The 19714-nt window shown below is 36.5% G+C and overlaps 1 protein-coding gene across 1 annotated transcript in view; it reads right to left on the minus strand.

Annotated features, from left to right (window-relative positions):
- The window catches only part of YME1L1 (YME1 like 1 ATPase), a 45886-nt gene that overhangs the window by 23061 nt on the left and 3111 nt on the right, over positions 1-19714 (minus strand). Inside the window, exons 2-4 of the mRNA XM_070600859.1 lie at positions 13410-13541; positions 7979-8141; positions 3115-3213 (exon numbers count right to left, since the gene is read on the minus strand). Of these exons, the coding sequence (XP_070456960.1) occupies positions 3115-3213; positions 7979-8141; positions 13410-13541 (394 nt within the window). The remainder of the gene's footprint in view (positions 1-3114; positions 3214-7978; positions 8142-13409; positions 13542-19714) is intronic.

A 19714-nucleotide genomic window follows, 5' to 3' on the forward strand; every position in this document is an offset into this window, starting at 1 on the left:
TTATTTCCTTCAGTAAAGTTTCAAGCACGTACACACATGTGTGTCTGCGTATATATCCTGCTATAGATTTCTCGTCAGGATAAAAGATTTAACGGGTTTTGAAGAAATTCTAAATAAAATCTATTGCTACAATCTAAGGAAACTATTGATTTTTATGCATTTATCTTATATGGTACCAATGTAATGAATTCTTACTACCTGAGCAATCTTTCTGTTGATTTTCTTGAATTTTCTGGTAAATAATCATACCCCTGCTAATTAGAATTCTGCCCCTTCCACTAATTTATAGATAAATTTTTAAAAATTCATATTAATTTATATATAAATTTTTTTAAAGAACAAGAAAAATTAATGTGGATAAAACAGACATTAAGTGAATATAAGAACAAAAAACAGTTTTATTTAATTAAACCAAGAATAAGTTTAATTTGAAAAAAAACAATAAAGGAAGAACCTATTTTAGAAAATTCATTTAATCACATTGTTCAGAACCTCCAAATTACTGAACAAAAAGGATACTAGACATCTTACTTTTCATATTAATGAGATCATAATAGATATTCTTAAGAAATTCTATTCTACTCTATTCCAGCTTTCTAAGAGTTTTTAGGAAGCATACCAATTAAAATACATCACATGCTTTTTAATCACATATTGCAACAATATTGTTTTTCTTGTCTTATCAATTAATACAATAAATTAATATACTACCTAATGTTAAATCACTCCTATATTCCTTAATCATATTTTTTAGCACATTTCTATACTTTTCAGACTTTATTTACAATTTCTGTATCTGTATCACAAAGTGAAATTGATGTATTGCACTTTTTTTTAAAGGCTGTTTGTTTTTTTTAAAGATTGGCACCTGAGCTAACATCTGTTGCCAATCTTCTTCTTTTTCTTCTTCTTCTCCCCAAAGGACCCCTAGTACGTAGTTGTATATTCTAGTTGTGAGTGCCTCTGGTTGTGCCATGTGGGACGCCGCCTCAGCATGGCCTGATGAGCAGTGCCATGTCCACGCCTGGGATCTGAACCAGCAAACTCTGGGCCGCCGAAGCCAAGCACGTGAACTTAACCACTCAGCCATGAGGCCAGCCCCCTGCATTCTTTTTTTGTGTTAATATTTTATTATCAGCAATCTCATGGAATAAACAGGGAAGCCTATTCTATCTTTTTCTTTATTAAAAATGTTTGAAATAGCAGGAAACTTCTGCTCTTTGGAAACAGAACACAGCGATGAAACCATCTGAGCCTAGCGCCTCTGGGGCAAAGGGATTACACTGGGAAAATATTATCTTTCAGATTTTATGATTGTCTTATCTCTTCTTGGGTCAAGTTTGCAAATTTATAGCTTGGATCACTGTCTGTTTTCAATACATTTTTATTCACAATATAAAATTATACACACTATTTTATAATTTCAAAATTTTCATCACCTGTGGCAGTTCCTACTTTTCACTTGTAACATCATATTGTCTTACTGTTTCTTAATCAGACTTGTCTGTATTTTCTCATTGTTTCTTAATCAGACTTGTTCTATTTTACTGGTTTTTTCAAATTAAACTTATTCTTGGTTTAATCAAGTAAAACTGTTTCTTGCTTTTATATTCATTTAATGTCTATTCTATCCATATTACTTTCTCCCATTCTTTAAAAAAAATTCTCAAAGCTAATGTTTAATCAATTTATTTCCCCTTTTTCTTGTTTTCTAATTATACAATGCCTTCAGCATCACTTTGTCCTAAAACCAAAGATTTTGATATGCAGATTTTCATTGTGGTTCGTGACTGTAATTTCAGTTTTGATCTCCCTTCAGCCACAGGACACTTAGAAAAGTACCTCAAATTTCCACATTTTTAAGCTATCTTTTCTGTTAATGTGATTTTAGTTTTATTGTGCGATCACAGAACCTAATCTCTTAGTTATTATTACATTTTGAATGTTAAGATATTCTTCATACCCTAATACATGCTCAATTTTTATTAATCTTCCATGAACATTTAAAAATAGATCACCCTTCTTAAGCATTCTTATGTCTTCTGCATTAACCATTTCTTCAGAGGATTACGATTTCTTTGCTCAACTTCGTGCTTCTCTTTCACACTACAAGTTTTCCTCAAATACGTGGAGATTCTTGCTAATCTATTCATATTTGTAAAGAAGAACACAGTGATCAGTTCAAACTGAAGATAGGTTTCCTCTAAACTACTAAGGCAGTAAATGTGTTTAGACTACAAACATGGGCTTATGGTGAAGGAGCAGGAGACCTTTGGTGTACGAGTCAAGTCCAAAGGAAGCTGGGGTACTGTCTTGCTCTCTTTGTCATCAGTGCTCAAACCAGGAGCCTTCAAATACAGAACCCTCTCATCACACACACGCCTTATTACAAAGGTGTTTTCTGCCCATAGTAGCCTAAGAGTTACAAGCCGTAACTGTTCTGTGATTGGCCCACTTTTGGCAATCTTTCAACTGTTTACTATGAGCCCACTATTACTGACTTGGGACTCTGGGTTTTTCTGACGTTCTACTGGAAACAGCAGTACTCATCTCCTTCATGTCACACTACTATAAGTCCAATGAAGGGAGGGGACACCTGTCTTTTTCATTTATAATATCAGTATCACCTAACACCTATCATTAGTGCCTGGTATTAAATAAATATGAATGAATGCATATTTGATTTTGCTGTCAATTTGATGTCACTGACTTTATGGAATTTATGGAAAGTCCTCAAATTTCTAGTCCATTGATAAAGCACCTCTGCTACTGCTCTGCCTTCTTTATCATTTTTATGTCATTGCAATGAGATTCTGAAAATGAGAAGTAAGCAAATGTGCTTAGTTAACTATTTTGAAGCACGTGTAGATACACTCCCTAGAGTCTGATTTACTGTGGCACTTATCACTCACACTCAAAATTCAGCTCCTATTTTATAGTTTCCCAATTAAAAATTACACAATACCCAAACTAATGGGTTCCTAATATTCTATAAGTCCTACTATAAGCTACAAATGAATATTTATAATCATTAATATCAGTAAGAAAGACAAACCAGAACATATTAAATAAATCTATTATTTTTTTTTTAAATAAACAGCTTTTGTTTCTTACCTGGCCAGTACTGAAGATCTGAACAAATGCTTTTAAGAGTTCTTGAATGTTGTCTATACAAGCAAGAGGAACGTAAAGTACCAAACATATCTAAGTAACCTGGAGAGAAATTGCACAAAGTGAATTTCCCAATGGCCAAACCAAATGTGGGGTGGGTGAAATCATATGGAATATAACAATTTTACCAAATATTAAAAAGACACAAAATACAAGTTTTGCCTCTTATTTGTCCATATATGACTCTGCTTTTAGAAATATCTAAAAACACTGCTAATCTAATTACAGTTCTTCATCACTTTACTGTCTATCACTTGTTTGTGAGATTCTCTCTTTTATCTGATATACGAATATAGCTGACAAGGAAATGAAATTCAAATTAAGAGGTAAAAAATATATATGTTTAGCTAAAGTTACTTTTAGTTAAGAGCATAAAGAGACAAAAGAATTGCTATTTCCTAGAGACAATTTCAAAAACTCTAATGAACAATGTGATAAAACACTGCAAACCAGAGGTCTTCCATAGTCATTGGGTACAAAGAACGTTCCTTCCGTAGCTGGAGGCCACGAATAGTTCAGTAATCCTTCCTAATTCCCACTCTTGACTAATAGGCCCCATTTTAGGTTACACCCGTGACCCCAGGGAAAAGGCAGGCAACAAAAATAGACACTGGTTCTCATCTATCCTTATATTACAGTTAGGATTCAGGGATTTTTCTAAGAACCCTTACGGTCAAGTCAAGAAGCCCCTTCTTAATATCTCTGTCTGCCTAAGCCAAGAAAACGGCTGGCAGTAAGAGGAACAACCTTAAAAGAAAATGTAATGTGCAGCCCAGAAGAGCAATAGTAATAATAACACTATAATAATAATGATAGTAACAAAAATTTTACTCTCCTGAATACTTACTATGGACCACGTACTTTACTTAGACTATTTCATTTGATCCTCCAACGTGAGATAAGGAGTTACTCCCCACACTTCACATGAGAAAACAACCATTTAGAGAAAGAAAGTGAATCCCATAGTCACTGGGGGCAGGACTGAGTTTGGTCCTAGTCTCCTCCTCACTCTAAACCACTAAGGGCTCCCCTCAGGAAGGAGGGAGCGTAGCATAAAAAATAATAAAATGAAAGCAGATTTTTAAAATTAGAAATGAGAGAGGAGAAATCACAACAGATACCAAAGAAATACAAAGGATCATAAAAGAATACTATGAAAAACTATATGCCAACAAATTGAACAACCTAGAAGAAATGGATAAATTCCTAGACTCATACAACCTCCCCAAACTGAATCAGAAGAAATAGAGAATCTGAATAGACCAATCACAAGTAAAGAAATAGAAACAGTAATCAAAAACCTCTCCCAAAATAAGAGTCCACGACCAGACGGCTTCTCTGGAGAAGTCTACCAAACATTCAAAGAAGATTTAATACCTATCCTTCTCAAACTATTCCAGAAAAGAGAGGAAGATGGGCACTCCCTAATACATTCTATGAAGCCAACATCACCCTGATCTCCAAACCTGACAAGGACAGCACAAAGAAGGAAAACTACAGGCCAATATCACTGATGAACATAGATGCAAAAATCCTCAACAAAATTTTGGCAAACCGAATACAGCAATACATCAAAAAGAGTATACACCATGATCAAGTGGGATTTATACCAGGGACACAGGGATGGTTCAACATCTGCAAGTCAATCAACGTGATACACTACATTAACAAAATGAGAAACAAAAACCACATGATCATCTCAATAGATGCAGAGAAAGCACTCGACAAGATCCAACATCCATTTATGATAAAAACCCTCAATAAAATAGGTATAGAAGGAAAGTACCTCAACATAATAAAGGCCATATATGGCAAACCCACAGCCAACATCATACTCAACGGACAAAAACTGAAACCCATCCCTCTCAGAACAGGAACAAGACAAGGGTGCCCACTTTCACCACTCTTATTCAACATAGTACTGGAGGTTTTGGCCAGAGCAATTCGGCAGGAAAAAGAAGTAAAAGGAATCCAAATAGGCAACGAAGAAGTAAAACTCTCGCTGTTTGCAGACGACATGATCTTATATATAGAAAACCCCAAAGAATCCTTAGGAAAACTGTTAGAAACAATCAACAGCTACAGCAAAGTTGCAGGGTACAAAATCAACATACATAAATCAGTAGCATTTCTATACGCTAACAATGAACTAACAGAAAAAGATCTCAAGAACTCAATCCCATTCATAATTGCAACGAAAAGGATAAAATACCTTGGGATAAATTTAACCAAGGAAGTGAAAGATCTATACGATGAAAACTACAAGACTTTCTTGAAACAAATCGATGACGACATAAAGAGATGGAAAGACATTCCATGCACATGGACTGGAAGAATAAACATAGTTAAAATGTCCATACTACCTAAAGCAATCTACAGATTCAACGCTATCCCAATCAGAATTCCAACGTCATTCTTTACAGAAATTGAACAAAGAATCCTAAAATTCATATGGGGCAACAAAAGACCCCAAATTGCTAAAGCAATCCTGAGAAAGAAGAACAAAGCTGGAGGCATCACAATCCCTGACTTCAAAACATACTACAAAGCTACAGTAATCAAAACAGCATGGTACTGGTACAAAAACAGATGCACAGATCAATGGAACAGAATTGAAAGCCCAGAAATAAAACCACACATCTATGGACAGCTAATCTTCGAGAAAGGAGCTGAGGGCCTACAATGGAGAAAAGAAAGTCTCTTCAACAAGTGGTGCTGGGAAAACTGGACAGCCACATGTAAAAGAATGAAAGTCAACCATTCTTTTTCACCATTCAGTAAAATAAACTCAAAATGGATCAAAGACCTAAAGATTAGGCCTGAAACAATAAGTCTTTCTAGAAGAGAATATAGGCAGTACACTCTTTGACATCAGCTTCAAAAGAATCTTTTCAGACACCATAACCCCTCAGATGAGGGAAACAATAGAAAGAATAAACAAATGGGACTTCATCAGACTAAAGAGCTTCTTCAAGGCAAGAGAAAACAGGATTGAAACAAAAAAATAGCCCACTAATTGGGAAAAAATATTTACAAGTTATTTATCTGACAAAGGGTTAATCTCCATAATATATAAAGAACTCACACAGCTCAACAACAAAAAAATCAAACCAAACAAAAAAATCAAACAAAATGGGCAGGGGACATGAACAGATATTTCTCCAAAGAAGATATACGATGGCCAATAGACACATGAAAAGATGCTCATCATCACTAATCATGAGGGAAATGCAAATCAAAAACTACACTAAGATATCACCTTACACCTGTTAGAATGGCAAAAATATCCAAAACCAAGAGTGACAAACGTTGGAGAGGCTGTGCAGAAAAAGGAACCCTCATACACTGTTGGTGGGAATGCAAACTGGTGCAGCCACTATGGAAAACAGTATGGAGATTTCTCAAAAAGTTAAAAATAGAAATACCTTATGACCCATCCATCCCACTACTGGGTATCTACTCTAAGAACCTGAAATCAGCAATTCCAAAAGTCCCATGCACCCCTATGTTCATTGCAGCATTATTCACAATAGCCAAATCATGGAACAAACCTAAGTGCCCAGCAACCGATGACTGGATAAAGAAGATAGGGTACATATATACAATGGAATACTACTCAGCCATAAAAAAGGACAAAGTCGTCCCATTCACAACAACATGGACAGACCTTGAGGGTATTATGTTGAGTGAAATAAGCCAGACCGAGAAAGACGAACTCTGTATGACTCCACTCATAGGTGGTAGTTAACATATAGACAAAGAGAACTGATCAGTGGTTACCAGGGTTGGGGGAGGGCACTAGGGGTCAAGTGGTGTACCTACAACATGACTAATAATGATGTACAACTGTAATTTCACAAGGTTGTTAACTATCATAATCTTAATAAAAAAAAAATGAAAGCAGACTTTTAATCCAAGCTCAAAAACTTTTTTCTCACTCTTGAATTCTTTATTTATCCAAAAGAAGAATGAAGAATTAGTAAATGAATTAAGTTTATACAAAGTACAGCTTCAAATCAAACCTTTGTCACAAAACTATTCAAACTTGCTCTATTATTCCCGGGCTTCTACAGCTTACATTGATTAAAAAAATCTCTCCTTTCATCAGCATAAAACAAGTATTTTGATAAGCCTCTAAAATTCCTTAAGTACCACCCAAAAAGAAACTCACGCAGCTGACGTTCCTTTCAAACAAACTGCCTACTTATTATAATACTAGATCATTATAAGATTCAAATAAGAAAATTCAAATAAGAAAAGACATTCTATAAAATAAGGGACTATGACTGTTTCTTCAATGTATTCCTAGAGATTAGTATGTTACCTGGAATCCAATAAATGTTTGTCATCTAAAATTTAAAAAAAAAAACAACAACCCACAACACTCCCTATTCTAAACACTATGTAGTATCCTGTACTAGATCCTGGAACAGAAAATGGACCCTAGCGGAAAAACTAGTGATTTGGAGAAATTAACTTTTATTTTGTAAAATCTAGATAAAGTCTATAGTTTAGTTAAAAGTACTATACCGATGTTAATTTCTTAGTTTTGACAAATGTACCATGGTTCTATAAGTAGTTAACATTAGGGGAGGCCAGACAAAGAGTATACAGGAACTCTCTGTACTACCTTTGCAACTTCTCTGTAAATCTACAATTCTTCCAATATGAACAGTGACCCCAAAAACAAAAAGAACTCAGAAAAGAACCTGGCACATAGTAGATGTTAATAAATGGTATCTATCAGAATTATTAATAGCATTAAAATGGCTTATTTTTAATTGGAAGAAAAAATATATTGACTTACCATATTTATTTTCAAAGAAGGACTGTGCAGAGACATGAGACGTATGCCAATGGGAAGAAACGTTTTTGCCTTTGCAAAATCCAGGAAGTAGACTGTCTACCAGTTGATCAATCTGTCCAACTTTTAACTCAGATAATCCAAGGTCTCTCAAGTTCACTACAGCCTGTAACAGAATCCGCCCAAGTAAGCAGTTTTATCAAGGTATTTAACTTAAAGAGTTATCATCAGTTGAAACAATATGGATTTTTAAAAATCCAACAAATGTACTGATTTCCCTTTTCTAATATTTAAAAAATAAGTTGGTACAAATATTTTTATAATTCTAGTTTTACTGAGGTTGGTCATATGAGGTTTGACAAAGGTGAAAAAATCCTATTCCCAATGGTATCACCAGTCCACGGAGATTTAAAGCTTCCTCCAGTCCCTACTGCCCATAGGCAGAAGCCCATTTGATAGAGAAAGGGTATGCTCTGTCACCACAGGACATCTCACTCTTCGGGCCTCAGTGTTGAGATCCTTCTTTGAACTGAGAGGCTCTATAGTTACCTATCTCTAACTTCAACTAAGGAGGGAAACTGAACAAGGTCAAAATGTGTGCAAACCAGGCAAGAAAATGCACTCACCTTGAAACAGTTCTAAAGTAACTAAAATTGGATTGAGGTGAGTTATTTTCTTGTCCACATGAGCTGATAGGAAAACACTAAAGACCGGTAACAATTACAAGCCCCAAACAGCTAGAACTTGAAGCAAGGAGAGCAAAAACAGAGTTAAGTAATGTAACAACTTCTTACGGTGGATGTAAAGTTACATCCACAGATTTTATAGCTGTGGATTGACATTCAGGGGTTTTGTCACTTCCTAAGCTTTGTGAGAAGTCATTCATATTCTTAGAATCCATTTCCTCACCAGTAAAATGAGGACGAAATACGCCCTGCCTATTTCACAACGAGATAGTATGGGTCAACGGAAGACATCATGCCTTCCTCACCTGTGTATCCTAACATATGTAGTGAGATAGTTAGAGGCATGATGAAAGCAAATACTTAAAAGTGCTTTGTAAACTTCTAAAAATTATTCAGTGTAAAGGATATTATTATAATGGAAACAGAAGGACTGAAATATTCAAGAGCAACTTTTCAACAGTTATCTTTTAAAATGGGAAACCTAAAAGTCTGTTTACAATACATAGACTTCAAAAGAGAAATACAGAGTCTTAACTAAGAAAGAGAATGACTCCCCTTACTGATTGGGTGTCAGGTCCTCGGACCATAAAAGCATGGTAAATACACTACATGGTAACTACCATTACAGAGACATAAAAACAAGTGGTGAGAGAAACACGGAACACAGAGCAACTAATTTCCTAAATAGGATGAGGCTTCACTGAGGTAACAACTAATTAGCAAAATGCTGGGGGAGGAAGCCTTGTGGAAGGGGGCAAAGAAGAAGTCATCAAAGGGCCGGGAATGTTTGAGATGTAGTAAAAAGTTTAGTGACGGAAGAAGGGACTAGGAAGACAGGCTATGGACAAATTGTGAAGAGCACTGTTTGAATTTAATTCTAGAGCTAATAAGATTAGTTTTGTTTGATAGAAAGAAAATAGAAGATAAAGAAGATACGCTGGATAGAAGAAGAGAAAAATGGTCTGAGGCTGAACTAAACCCTAACTAAGAAGGATGGAAATAACAAATCACAGACAGCAGACATTTGAAGAAACGGGCAGAGTAAGAGAGATGGGAGGGAGAAGGGTGCTGGATGGATGTGCTGGTTTTCGATTGTTGTCTCTCAGCTCCTATTCATCCCTCTTGTTGCCATGAACACGGATGTGGGCCCTTTAAGTATTTTTCCTTTGCCAGCTGGCACGATGTCAAGCTGTGTCAGTAGAGGGCACTCGAGAGACACTGCAGGAGGAAAGAGGGTTTGTTCCTGGTTCTAGAGTGCTCACTCAGCGAGCTCCTGTCTGCAGCACCCAGGGTTTCTCCAGCATCTGGCTCCTGCAGCTTGTGCAGCTTCTCCAAAGCCTGGCTCCTGCAGCGCAGTGACCGGCAGTACCCAGCAGCTTCCCATGGCACCACTCCTTCACCGGGCAGTTTTGGAGCAGTTTTTCCAGTAAGACACACGCCCGTGAACAGCTTTCCCTGGTACCCGAGGGGGCAGATCTCCATCAAGTTCAGCTGGCGTGGCACCAGCAGTGACTTCCCTGCCATTCAGTGAGCCAAGGCCATGCCCTCCCCCACAAGATCAGGACCTCAGCCCGAGGGAGGAGAACTCTTCCTGGGGTGCTCCATCTCAGTCTGAGGAGGATTAGCTGTTCCTGGAATCTGCTCGTCTTATATGAATTTTAGAGTTTTCTTTACTTATTACTAGCCAATCTATACTTATTCCAATCCTCTGTAAAAATATAGTTGTTTAAATAATAAACTAAAAAGTTATACTAATTTTTTACACTAAATTTTCATTGTTCAAATAACTATGCGGTTTCTTTCTCCCAGTTAGACCCAGACCAATAAAAAGGGGCTGAAACCGCTTTAAGATTAAATATACTGGAATCTGGGGGAGTAGCTCAGTTTCAGACATCTTAATTTTGAGGTCCCTGGAGCCTGTCTAGAGGGACATTTTAACAAGCCACTAGATAAATTACTTTAAAACTTTAGAGAGACTTTAGGTTTGAGATATATTTGGGAGTTAGCAGAACAAAGATATATAAACGTTATGTGAAGATATGAAAACGGGTAACATAACCTGGGAGACTGTGCATAACGAATATTAGATTAAGGATAAATGCACAGTACACTCAATATTTAAGGGGTTGGCCACAAAAAAGGCCAGCGAAACAGAAAGAGAAAAAAATCAGCAATATAACTTCACTCAACTTAAGAGTATTTTGAAAGTAGTGGATGTTCAGCAAGATCAAATGCTAAGGAAAAGTTGAAAAAAGACGTGAATTTTTTAAAAGGCCTATACTTAGTATTAAGGAAATCAACAAAATATAGCAAAATAAGTCTGTAAAATGGTAAAAGTAGTAGCCAAACTACAATGGGATGTAGTGTGAACGAAAGTTTTGCAGGTACAGTTCTAAGTTCAGAGTATCTTTTTCAAGCACTCTGAAAGCAAAGGGAAAAGAAGTCAGTAGCTTGAAGGAAGCTGAAAGGAAGATTTTTTACTTGCACTGTGGAGCGGATGTTTGAATGAGCAAGACCTGATGAGAGCAAAGTCGCCACACAGCAAAGGGAGTGAGAGGAGAGATGAGGTAGGATGCTTAAGGAGAGTGAAATGTTTGTGAAGCAATAACGAGCAGTCAGTGAAGACAAGAGTAAGGCTAGTGAGGGTACATCAGAGGTAAAGAACACCACTTCTGTCTTTGAGACCATTACTCTTATGCTTCACACAGGCTTCTAGAATTTAGCTACTTTTCAAGCCCCAAAATGTACTTCACTACTGACCCAGCAATTTTAAAGATTTAGCAACACAAACGGTAAAAGTGGTGCTCTCTATAGCAACAAAAAATTGAAACAATATCCAAGAAAGGGACATCATACCCAACATTTTGAAGTCATTAAAAACATAGAAAACGACATAAGTTCACAAAACTTTTAAATGAACAAAGCAGAATCTAAATCAGCATATAGAGCATGATCCAATTATTATAAAATATAAAACTACAAGAGAAAAAAGAGAAATGAAATATAAATACAAAGGTTAATAGCATTATCCCTGAGAAACAGGATCACAGGTGAATTTCTTCTACCTACATAATACTTGCCAAAATTTCTAACATGTACATAGTTTTGCTGCATGTAGCAATCTTGATACATGTAGCATTTTCATGAGGAAAGCTCTCTTCATGAGGAAAGCTCTCTTAGACCGTAACTTGTAACTTCGGAGAAAGGTGTCACGACAGCAGAAAGACAATGGCTACAGAAAGAGGCAACAGGAACTGGGCAGAAAGTATAAATAGGAAGCATAAAAATGACAAAGACAAACCTTTCAGCTAGTTAAAATTTTATCCTAAGACAGCCCCCACAAACCCGCCCCCAAAGTGAACTTTTGTCCAACTCCTCCACTCTCCTTTGCTATAGCCCCTGATGTCAGGACTAACAATATAAACTACTTATGGGCTAAAGAGGCTTTGGGGAAACTTAACTATAGATTATGATGTTTTCTATGAAAAATGTCTTCTGAGCTACAAGCAACTATCTTATTAAGGAACTGTATAAACACAAAGGCTCCTAGGCTGGGAATTCCCTACTATCCTAGGCAACACTGATTTTAGAATTCTCTGAGTACCGAAAGTATATTTTCATAGCTTAGACATTTCACTTTCCGGTTCCTATGTGCTAATTGTTCAGCTACAGTGAAAGCTCCCATAAGGTGGTAGATGACAACTTCTTACTTTTCTATCTTCCCTGAGACTGGGAAGGCAATCTTGGTCATTAACTGCGGGTTCACTGCTACTGTGAGATGAACACGAAAGAGTATCTAAGTGGTATCATTCGAGTAGTAATCTAGGAAGTGAATACCAAATATACCGCCACATGAAAATTTTTATAGATTAAATGTTAAAGAATAAAACCAACTTTTATCACCTTACCCCCATCAGAATGGCTATAATCAACAAGACAAAAAAAATAACAAATGTTGGAGAGGATGTGGAGAAAAGGGAACCCTCATACACTACTGGTGGGAATGAAACTGGTGGAGCCACTACTGGAAACAGTATGGAGATGTCTCAAAAAATTAAACATAGAAATACCATACAACCAAGCTATCTTATTACTGGGTATTTATCCAAAGAACTTGAAATCAACAATTCAAAGAGACTTAGGTACTCCTACGCCCATTGCAGCATTATTCACAACAGCCAAGACGTGGAAGCAACCCAAGTGCCCACTGACTGATGAATGGATAAAGAAGATGTGGTATATATACACAATGGAATACTATTCAGCCATAAAAAAAAGATGAAATGGTCCCATTCACAACCACACGGCTGGACTCTGAGGGTATTGTGTTAAGCAACATAACCCAGACGGAGAAAGACAAACACTGTATGATTTCATTCATACGTAGAAGATAAACTAACACATGCACAAAGAGAATAGTCTCGTGGTTACCAGAGGGGAAGGGGGTTAGGGGGTGGGCATAAGGGGTAAAGGGACACATTTATATGATGACTGGCAAATAATAATGTACAACTGAAATTTCACAATGTTATAAACCAGTATGACCTCAATAAAATTTTTTTTTAAAAACTAACTTTTCTATATGTAAAATAAAGCCAGAATTAGACATCTTTAATAATGTAACAAACTAAGCTAAAGACCGAAATCACCTTGTTCCAAATAGCTAAACACAGAAAGATCTTTCAAACATGTTTACGATGTACTAAATCAAAAAGGGTTTGTCACACAACCAGGGGAAAAGCTATTACCTCACTGCTGGGAGCCTCACGCTCAGGAACTGCATCTCGATGATGGTTTTGTGAAACGGATGCACTGAGAGAAATAAACGTGGTTTTAGGTGACTGAAAGGCATTGATGAGATGACTCAGAGGAACTGTAACCTAGAAGAAGATAAAAGTTGAAATTAAGAGTGTATTTAAAAAAAAACAACAGAAAAAAATTTTTTTGTCAGGATTTGGGATGTTTAAAAAGTTACATACACTGTATATCAAAACTATATATTAAAAATTGTAAATACTCAGATTTATTGCTGGCAGGAAGACAACCGGGTATATTCTTTCAGGATAGTATTCTGGCTATATGAATCAAAAGTATTAAGAATACAGTCATGCGCTGAATGATGACGTTTCGTGGAGGATGGACCACATATACCATGGTAGTCCCAGAAGATTAGTACCATATAGCCTAGGTGTGTAGCAGGCTGTACTATCTAGGTTTGTGTAAGTCACTCTATGATGTTTGCACAATGACGAAATCACCTAACAATGCATTTCTCAGACAGTATCCTTGTTAAGTGACACATGACTGTATACATATTTCGTTGTCCCAGCAATCTAATTTCTAGGAATTTATTCTAAGGAAGTAACCTGATTAAGTGCTTGCCTACACGTAGATGACAATTTTTATCAAAACATTTTACAATTAGTGGAAAGCTAGAAATGTCCACCGTTAGAGGAGTGGCTAAATAAATGATACCACCACAAAATGAAATATCTCACAGACTTTTTAAAAAAGTAAGCATATATCCAGAACCTTAGACTTAGCCTCCCCACTGCACCATCCTGTTCTAAGTCACCGCCATCTAATCTATATGTGGATTTTTGCAACAGCCTCCTGACTATTCTCCCTGCGCCTGCGCCATTAAAACCAAAGTCCAATGACATCACTCCTCTGCTCAAAACCCTTCAACGGCTTCTCTTCCCACTCACAGTAAAAGCCGAAGTCCTAACAACCAGGACAGAGAAAGCCCTCCGTGGCTCTTTACTCCACCTCCTAATCTATCCACCACTACACTCCCCTTCATTCTCTCCGCTCTGGCCCCACTGATCTCCTTGCTGCTCCTGGAACACACCTGGCAGGCCCTCACCTCAAGGCCTTGGGACTGCCGTTGATTCCCTCTCGCCCAGTTAGTAACACAGCCTGCTTTCAAACTCCCTTCAGTTCTTAACTTAAAAGTCATCTTTTCATGAGTCTTTTCCCTAGCCACCCTATTTCATTTTTCAACAACCCTCCTCTAAAAAATATTCCTTATCCCCCTTTTCTGCTCTATTTTCTTAAAGATTGGCACGTAAGCTAACAACTGTTGCCAATTTTTTTAATTATTATTATTCCCAAATCCCCCCAGTACATAGTTGTATATTCTAGTTGTGGCATGTGGGACACCATCCCAGCATGGCCCGACAAGCGGTGCCACGTCCATGCCCAGGATCCAAACCCGTGAAACCCTGGGCGGCCAAAGTGGAGCATGCGAACTCAACCACTTGGCCACCGGGCTGGCCCCTCTGCTCTATTTTTTTCTTGACACTTTGACTATCTAATACACTTTATATATTTACTTATTTATCTATGTATTGTCATCTGTCTCTCTCATCCCATTTTGTGACGCCAACTGGGTGTCCAAAAGTTCAATTCAATTGACACCAAGTACCCAGAGGCTAAGAGCTCAGCCTCACAAGCCTGATCCCATTTCAGATGCCATACAAAAGTCCCAGGCCACCCATACTTCTAATCTACCAGACAGATATAAATCAGGGTTTCCTACAACCTCCTCCTAAGGTTCAATAATTTGCTAGAACAGCTAAAAGAATTAAGGAAAATACTTTACTTAAGGGAACATATGCCTCAGCATAATAAGGCCATATACGACACAGCGAACATCATACTCAGTGGTGAAAAGCTAAAAAGCCAAAAGCTTTTCCTCTAAGATCAGGAACAAGGCAATCTTGACACTTTCATTCAACACAGTATTTGAAGTCCTAACCAGAGCAATTAGGTAAGAAAAAAAATAAAACGCATCCATATTGGAAAGGAAAAAGTAAAACTGTCACTATTTGTAGATGACATGATATTATACATAGAACACCCTGAAGAAGCCATCAAAAACTGTAAGAACTAATAAACAAATTCAGTAAAGCTGTAGGATACAAAATCAATACACAAAAATCTGTTGTGTTTCTATATGCTAACGACAAAATATCAGAAAGAGAAATAAAAGAAAACCCCATTTACAATTGCATCAAAAAGAATAAAATACCTAGGAGTAAATTTAAGACAGGAGATGAAAGACCTGTGTACTAAAAACTACAAGACATTAATGAAAGAAATTGAAGACACAAATAATTGGAAAGATATTCCGTGCTCATAGATTAGAAGAATCACTATTGTTCAAATATCCATACTACTCAAAGCCATTATCGCTTCAACGCAATCCCTATCTAAATTCCAATGGCATTTTTCAAAGAAATAGAACAAATAATCCTAAAATTTGTGTGGAATCACAAAAAACCGCAAATAGCCAAAGCAACCTTGAGAAAGAAGAACAAAACTGAAAGCATCACACTCCCTGATTTCAAACTCTACTACAAAGCTGCAGTAATTAAAACATATGGCAATGGAACAGAATAGAGAGCCCAGAAATAAACCCACACATATATGGTCAATTCATTTACAACAAAAGAGCCAAGAATATACACCGGGGAAAGGACAGTCTCTGTCCTTAAATGACGTTGAGAAAACTGGACAGCCACATGCAAAAGAATGAAACTCAAGCACTATTTTAGACCATACACAAAAATTAACTCAAAATGGATTAAAGATGAGGCCGGCCCCATGGCCTAGTGGTTAAGTTCAGCATGACCCACTTCCCTTGCCCAGGTTCAGTTCCTGGGCCGGACCTATACTACTAGTAGCAGCCATGCTGTGGTGGCAACCCACATACAAAAGAGAGGAAGAGTGGCACAGATGTTAGTTACTGCAGGGACAATCTTCCTCAAGCAAAAAGAGGAAGATTGGCAGCTCACGGCAAAATCTTCCTCAGCAAAAAAAAAAAAAAAAAAAGGATTACAGACTTGAACATAAGACCTAAAACCATAAAACTCCTAGAAGAAAACACAGGCAGTAAGCTCCTTGACATGTGTCTCGGCAAGATTTTTTGAATCTTGACACCAAAAGCAAAAGCAACAAAAGTAAAAATAAAGACGTGGGATTATACAATACTAAAAAGCTTCTGCACAGCAAAGGCCACCACCAACAAAACGAAAAGGCAACTTACTAAACGGGAGAAAATATTTGTAAATCATATATCTGATAACAGGCTCACATCCAGAATATATAAAGAACTCATACAACTCAATGACAAAAAAAAAAAAAAGTCTCATTAAAAAACAGGCAGAAAATCTGAACAGATAATTTTCCAAAGACATACAAAATGGCCAAAATGTTCATGAAAAGATGTTCAACATCATTAATTATCAGGGAAATGTGAATCAAAACCCAAAATGAGCTATCATCTTACATCTGTTAGGCTGGCTATTACCAAAAAGATGAGAAATAATAAGTGTTGGCAAGGATGTTAAGAAAACGGAACCCTAGTGTACTGTTGGTGGGAAGGTAAACTGGTGTAGTCACTATGGAAAACAGTATGGAAATTCCTCAAAAAATTAAAAATAGAACTGTCATATGATTCAGGAATTCCACTTTTAGGTCTTTACCCCCAAAAAAACCCAAAAACATTAACTTGAAAAGATATATGCATCCCCATGTTCGTTGCAGCATTATTTACAATAGCCAAGATATGGAAACAACCTAAGCATCAATCGATGGATGAATGGATAAAGAAAATCTGGTATACACACACAATGGAATATTGTCCAGCCATAAAAAAGTATGAAACCTTGCCATGTGCAACAACATGGATGGACCTCAAGAACATTATGCTAAGTGAAATATATCAGACAGAGAAACACTAATACCATATGTTCTCTCTTATACGTGAAATCTCAAAAAACAATAACAAAAAAGCTCATAGATACAGCAAACAGATTAGTGGTTGCCAGAGGCGGGGGCAGTGGAGAGTGGGAGAAATAAGGGGGTCAAAAGGTAAAAAATAAATAAAATTTTAAAAAATAAATAAAACACTTCAACTTGTGCATTAAAGTTTAGTCACCTCTTAAAAAAAAGGTGCCACACAGTAGGTGCTAAAAAATAAATATGCTATATAAGATGATTATTTTGGCATCGAGCACTGGATGAGACACTGTGTTAACTAGTTTCTACTCACCTATTATTCCCTACAGTACTTTGAAGTAGTTTATTATTATTATTATTATTTTATTACAGATGAGAAGACTAAGAAGGCTCTGAGAGGTTTAGTGACTTGCCATGGTCACACAACTAATAATCAGTGGAGTCAGGATGCAAAATCAGGGATGCCTGATTCTCAAATTCGTAATCTCAACCAGTCTTCTAAACCGACTCAATAAAATGAATTGGGAGTAGAAAAAAACAAAAACAAACAAACAAAAAGTAGTATATCCTTTCTAAAGGGCAATATGGTAACACCTATCAAAATTACAAATGTATTTCCCCTTTGACCCAGGAGTCTCACTCACAAGAATTCATCCCACAGAAATTCATGTAAACATAAAAAATGACACACTATTAAAATCAATAAAAATAAAATTATAGTAACTAGTAGCAAGCACTGAACACATTAAATGCCAGGCATGTGCTGAGCAATGCAAGTGGGGGGAAAAAAAACTTGATCTACATTTACCAGTCTATCATAAAAGAAAGAAATGAACAGCGAGATGAAGAGAGAGGTAGGGCAAGGTCCAGAAGGGTCCCAAGCACAGGAGCTCATATTCCCCCTGGATGTGGAGTGCACCATCCTCCTGCACTGTGAATGTCTGCACTGAATCTCACTGTTTAAGAGTTTTTACAGAGCTCCATCTCCAGGCAGCTCCCCAGCCCACGAGGCTGGGGGGGTCAGGGCTGAGAATTCCCACGTTCTAACCACCAGGTCTTTCTGGTGACCAGCTCAATCCTGAGACCCTACTTAAGTCACCCCATTCACATAAATTTAGGCGTGATCCAAAGGGATGCCTTGTAAATAACAAGACTCTCATCACTCAGGAAATTCCAAGGGTTTTAGAAGCTCTGTGCCAAGAACTGGAAACACAGACCAAATACTTATTTTTTATTTATACCTCACTCTCCCACTCAAATATAAGTTCCATGTGGCAAGGGATTTTTTTCTTTCTTTATTTTATTTTTCTCTATTTTATTTTATATTACTTATATAATTAATACAAAATGTTTTTACATAATGCTTACGTAATTTACATATTTTGTATTATTTTATTTTTTCTCCTTTTCTCTATTTTATTCAATACTGTATCCCAGTGCAACAACAATGCACACAGTAGATACTAAATAAACATCTGTTCAGTAAATGAACAAATTAATGGCTTCCTCCTATATGCTGGATTTTGTACTATGTGCCTTACTTATATTATCTCATTTAATACTCATAACAGTTATAAAAATGAGTTACTATAATCCTCCTATTTAACTGATGAGGACAACAAAGATTTAGATAGGTTTAGTGGCATGTTCAAAGTCACACAGCTAGTAAGAATAGGAGCAAGGATTCCAACCCAGATAACTTAAGATTCCAGTTGAAGACTTTTCATCCTATAGTTATTGATATAGAAGTAAATTCATGATATGTTGTTAAATGAAAACAAGCAGTCTATAAAATTATCTATAACATCTTTTTTTAAAGTATGCATACACATATTTGTGTAGAGATAAAATGTATGAAAGAATTTATTCTAAAATGTGATCTCTCTAGGTAATGAGATTATAGGTAACTTAATTTTCTTATTTATATTTTTCTTTTCAGCATTTTTGGCAATGAGTATGTATTACTTTTAGAGCCAGAAACAATAAGCTCTTTTAAAACTATAGGAGCGAATTTTTTTTATTGAGATCCAACTAATATAACATATAAGTTTCAGGTGTACAACATAATGATTGGATATTTGCTTATTGGGAAATGATCACAATCAGTCTACTTAACATCCATCACCACAGTTACATAATTTCTTTTTCCTGTGATGAGAATTTTTAGATCTACTCTCTTGGCAAATTTCAAATATACAATACAGTCAAGCACCGCATAATGTTTTAGTCAACAATGGACTCCATCTAGGAAGGTGGTTCTATAAGATTAGCACCATATAGCCTAGGTGTGCAGTGGACTATACCATCT

The sequence above is a fragment of the Equus przewalskii genome, chromosome 30 (genome assembly GCF_037783145.1).
Source record: "Equus przewalskii isolate Varuska chromosome 30, EquPr2, whole genome shotgun sequence".
Classification (NCBI taxonomy): Eukaryota; Metazoa; Chordata; class Mammalia; order Perissodactyla; family Equidae; genus Equus; species Equus przewalskii.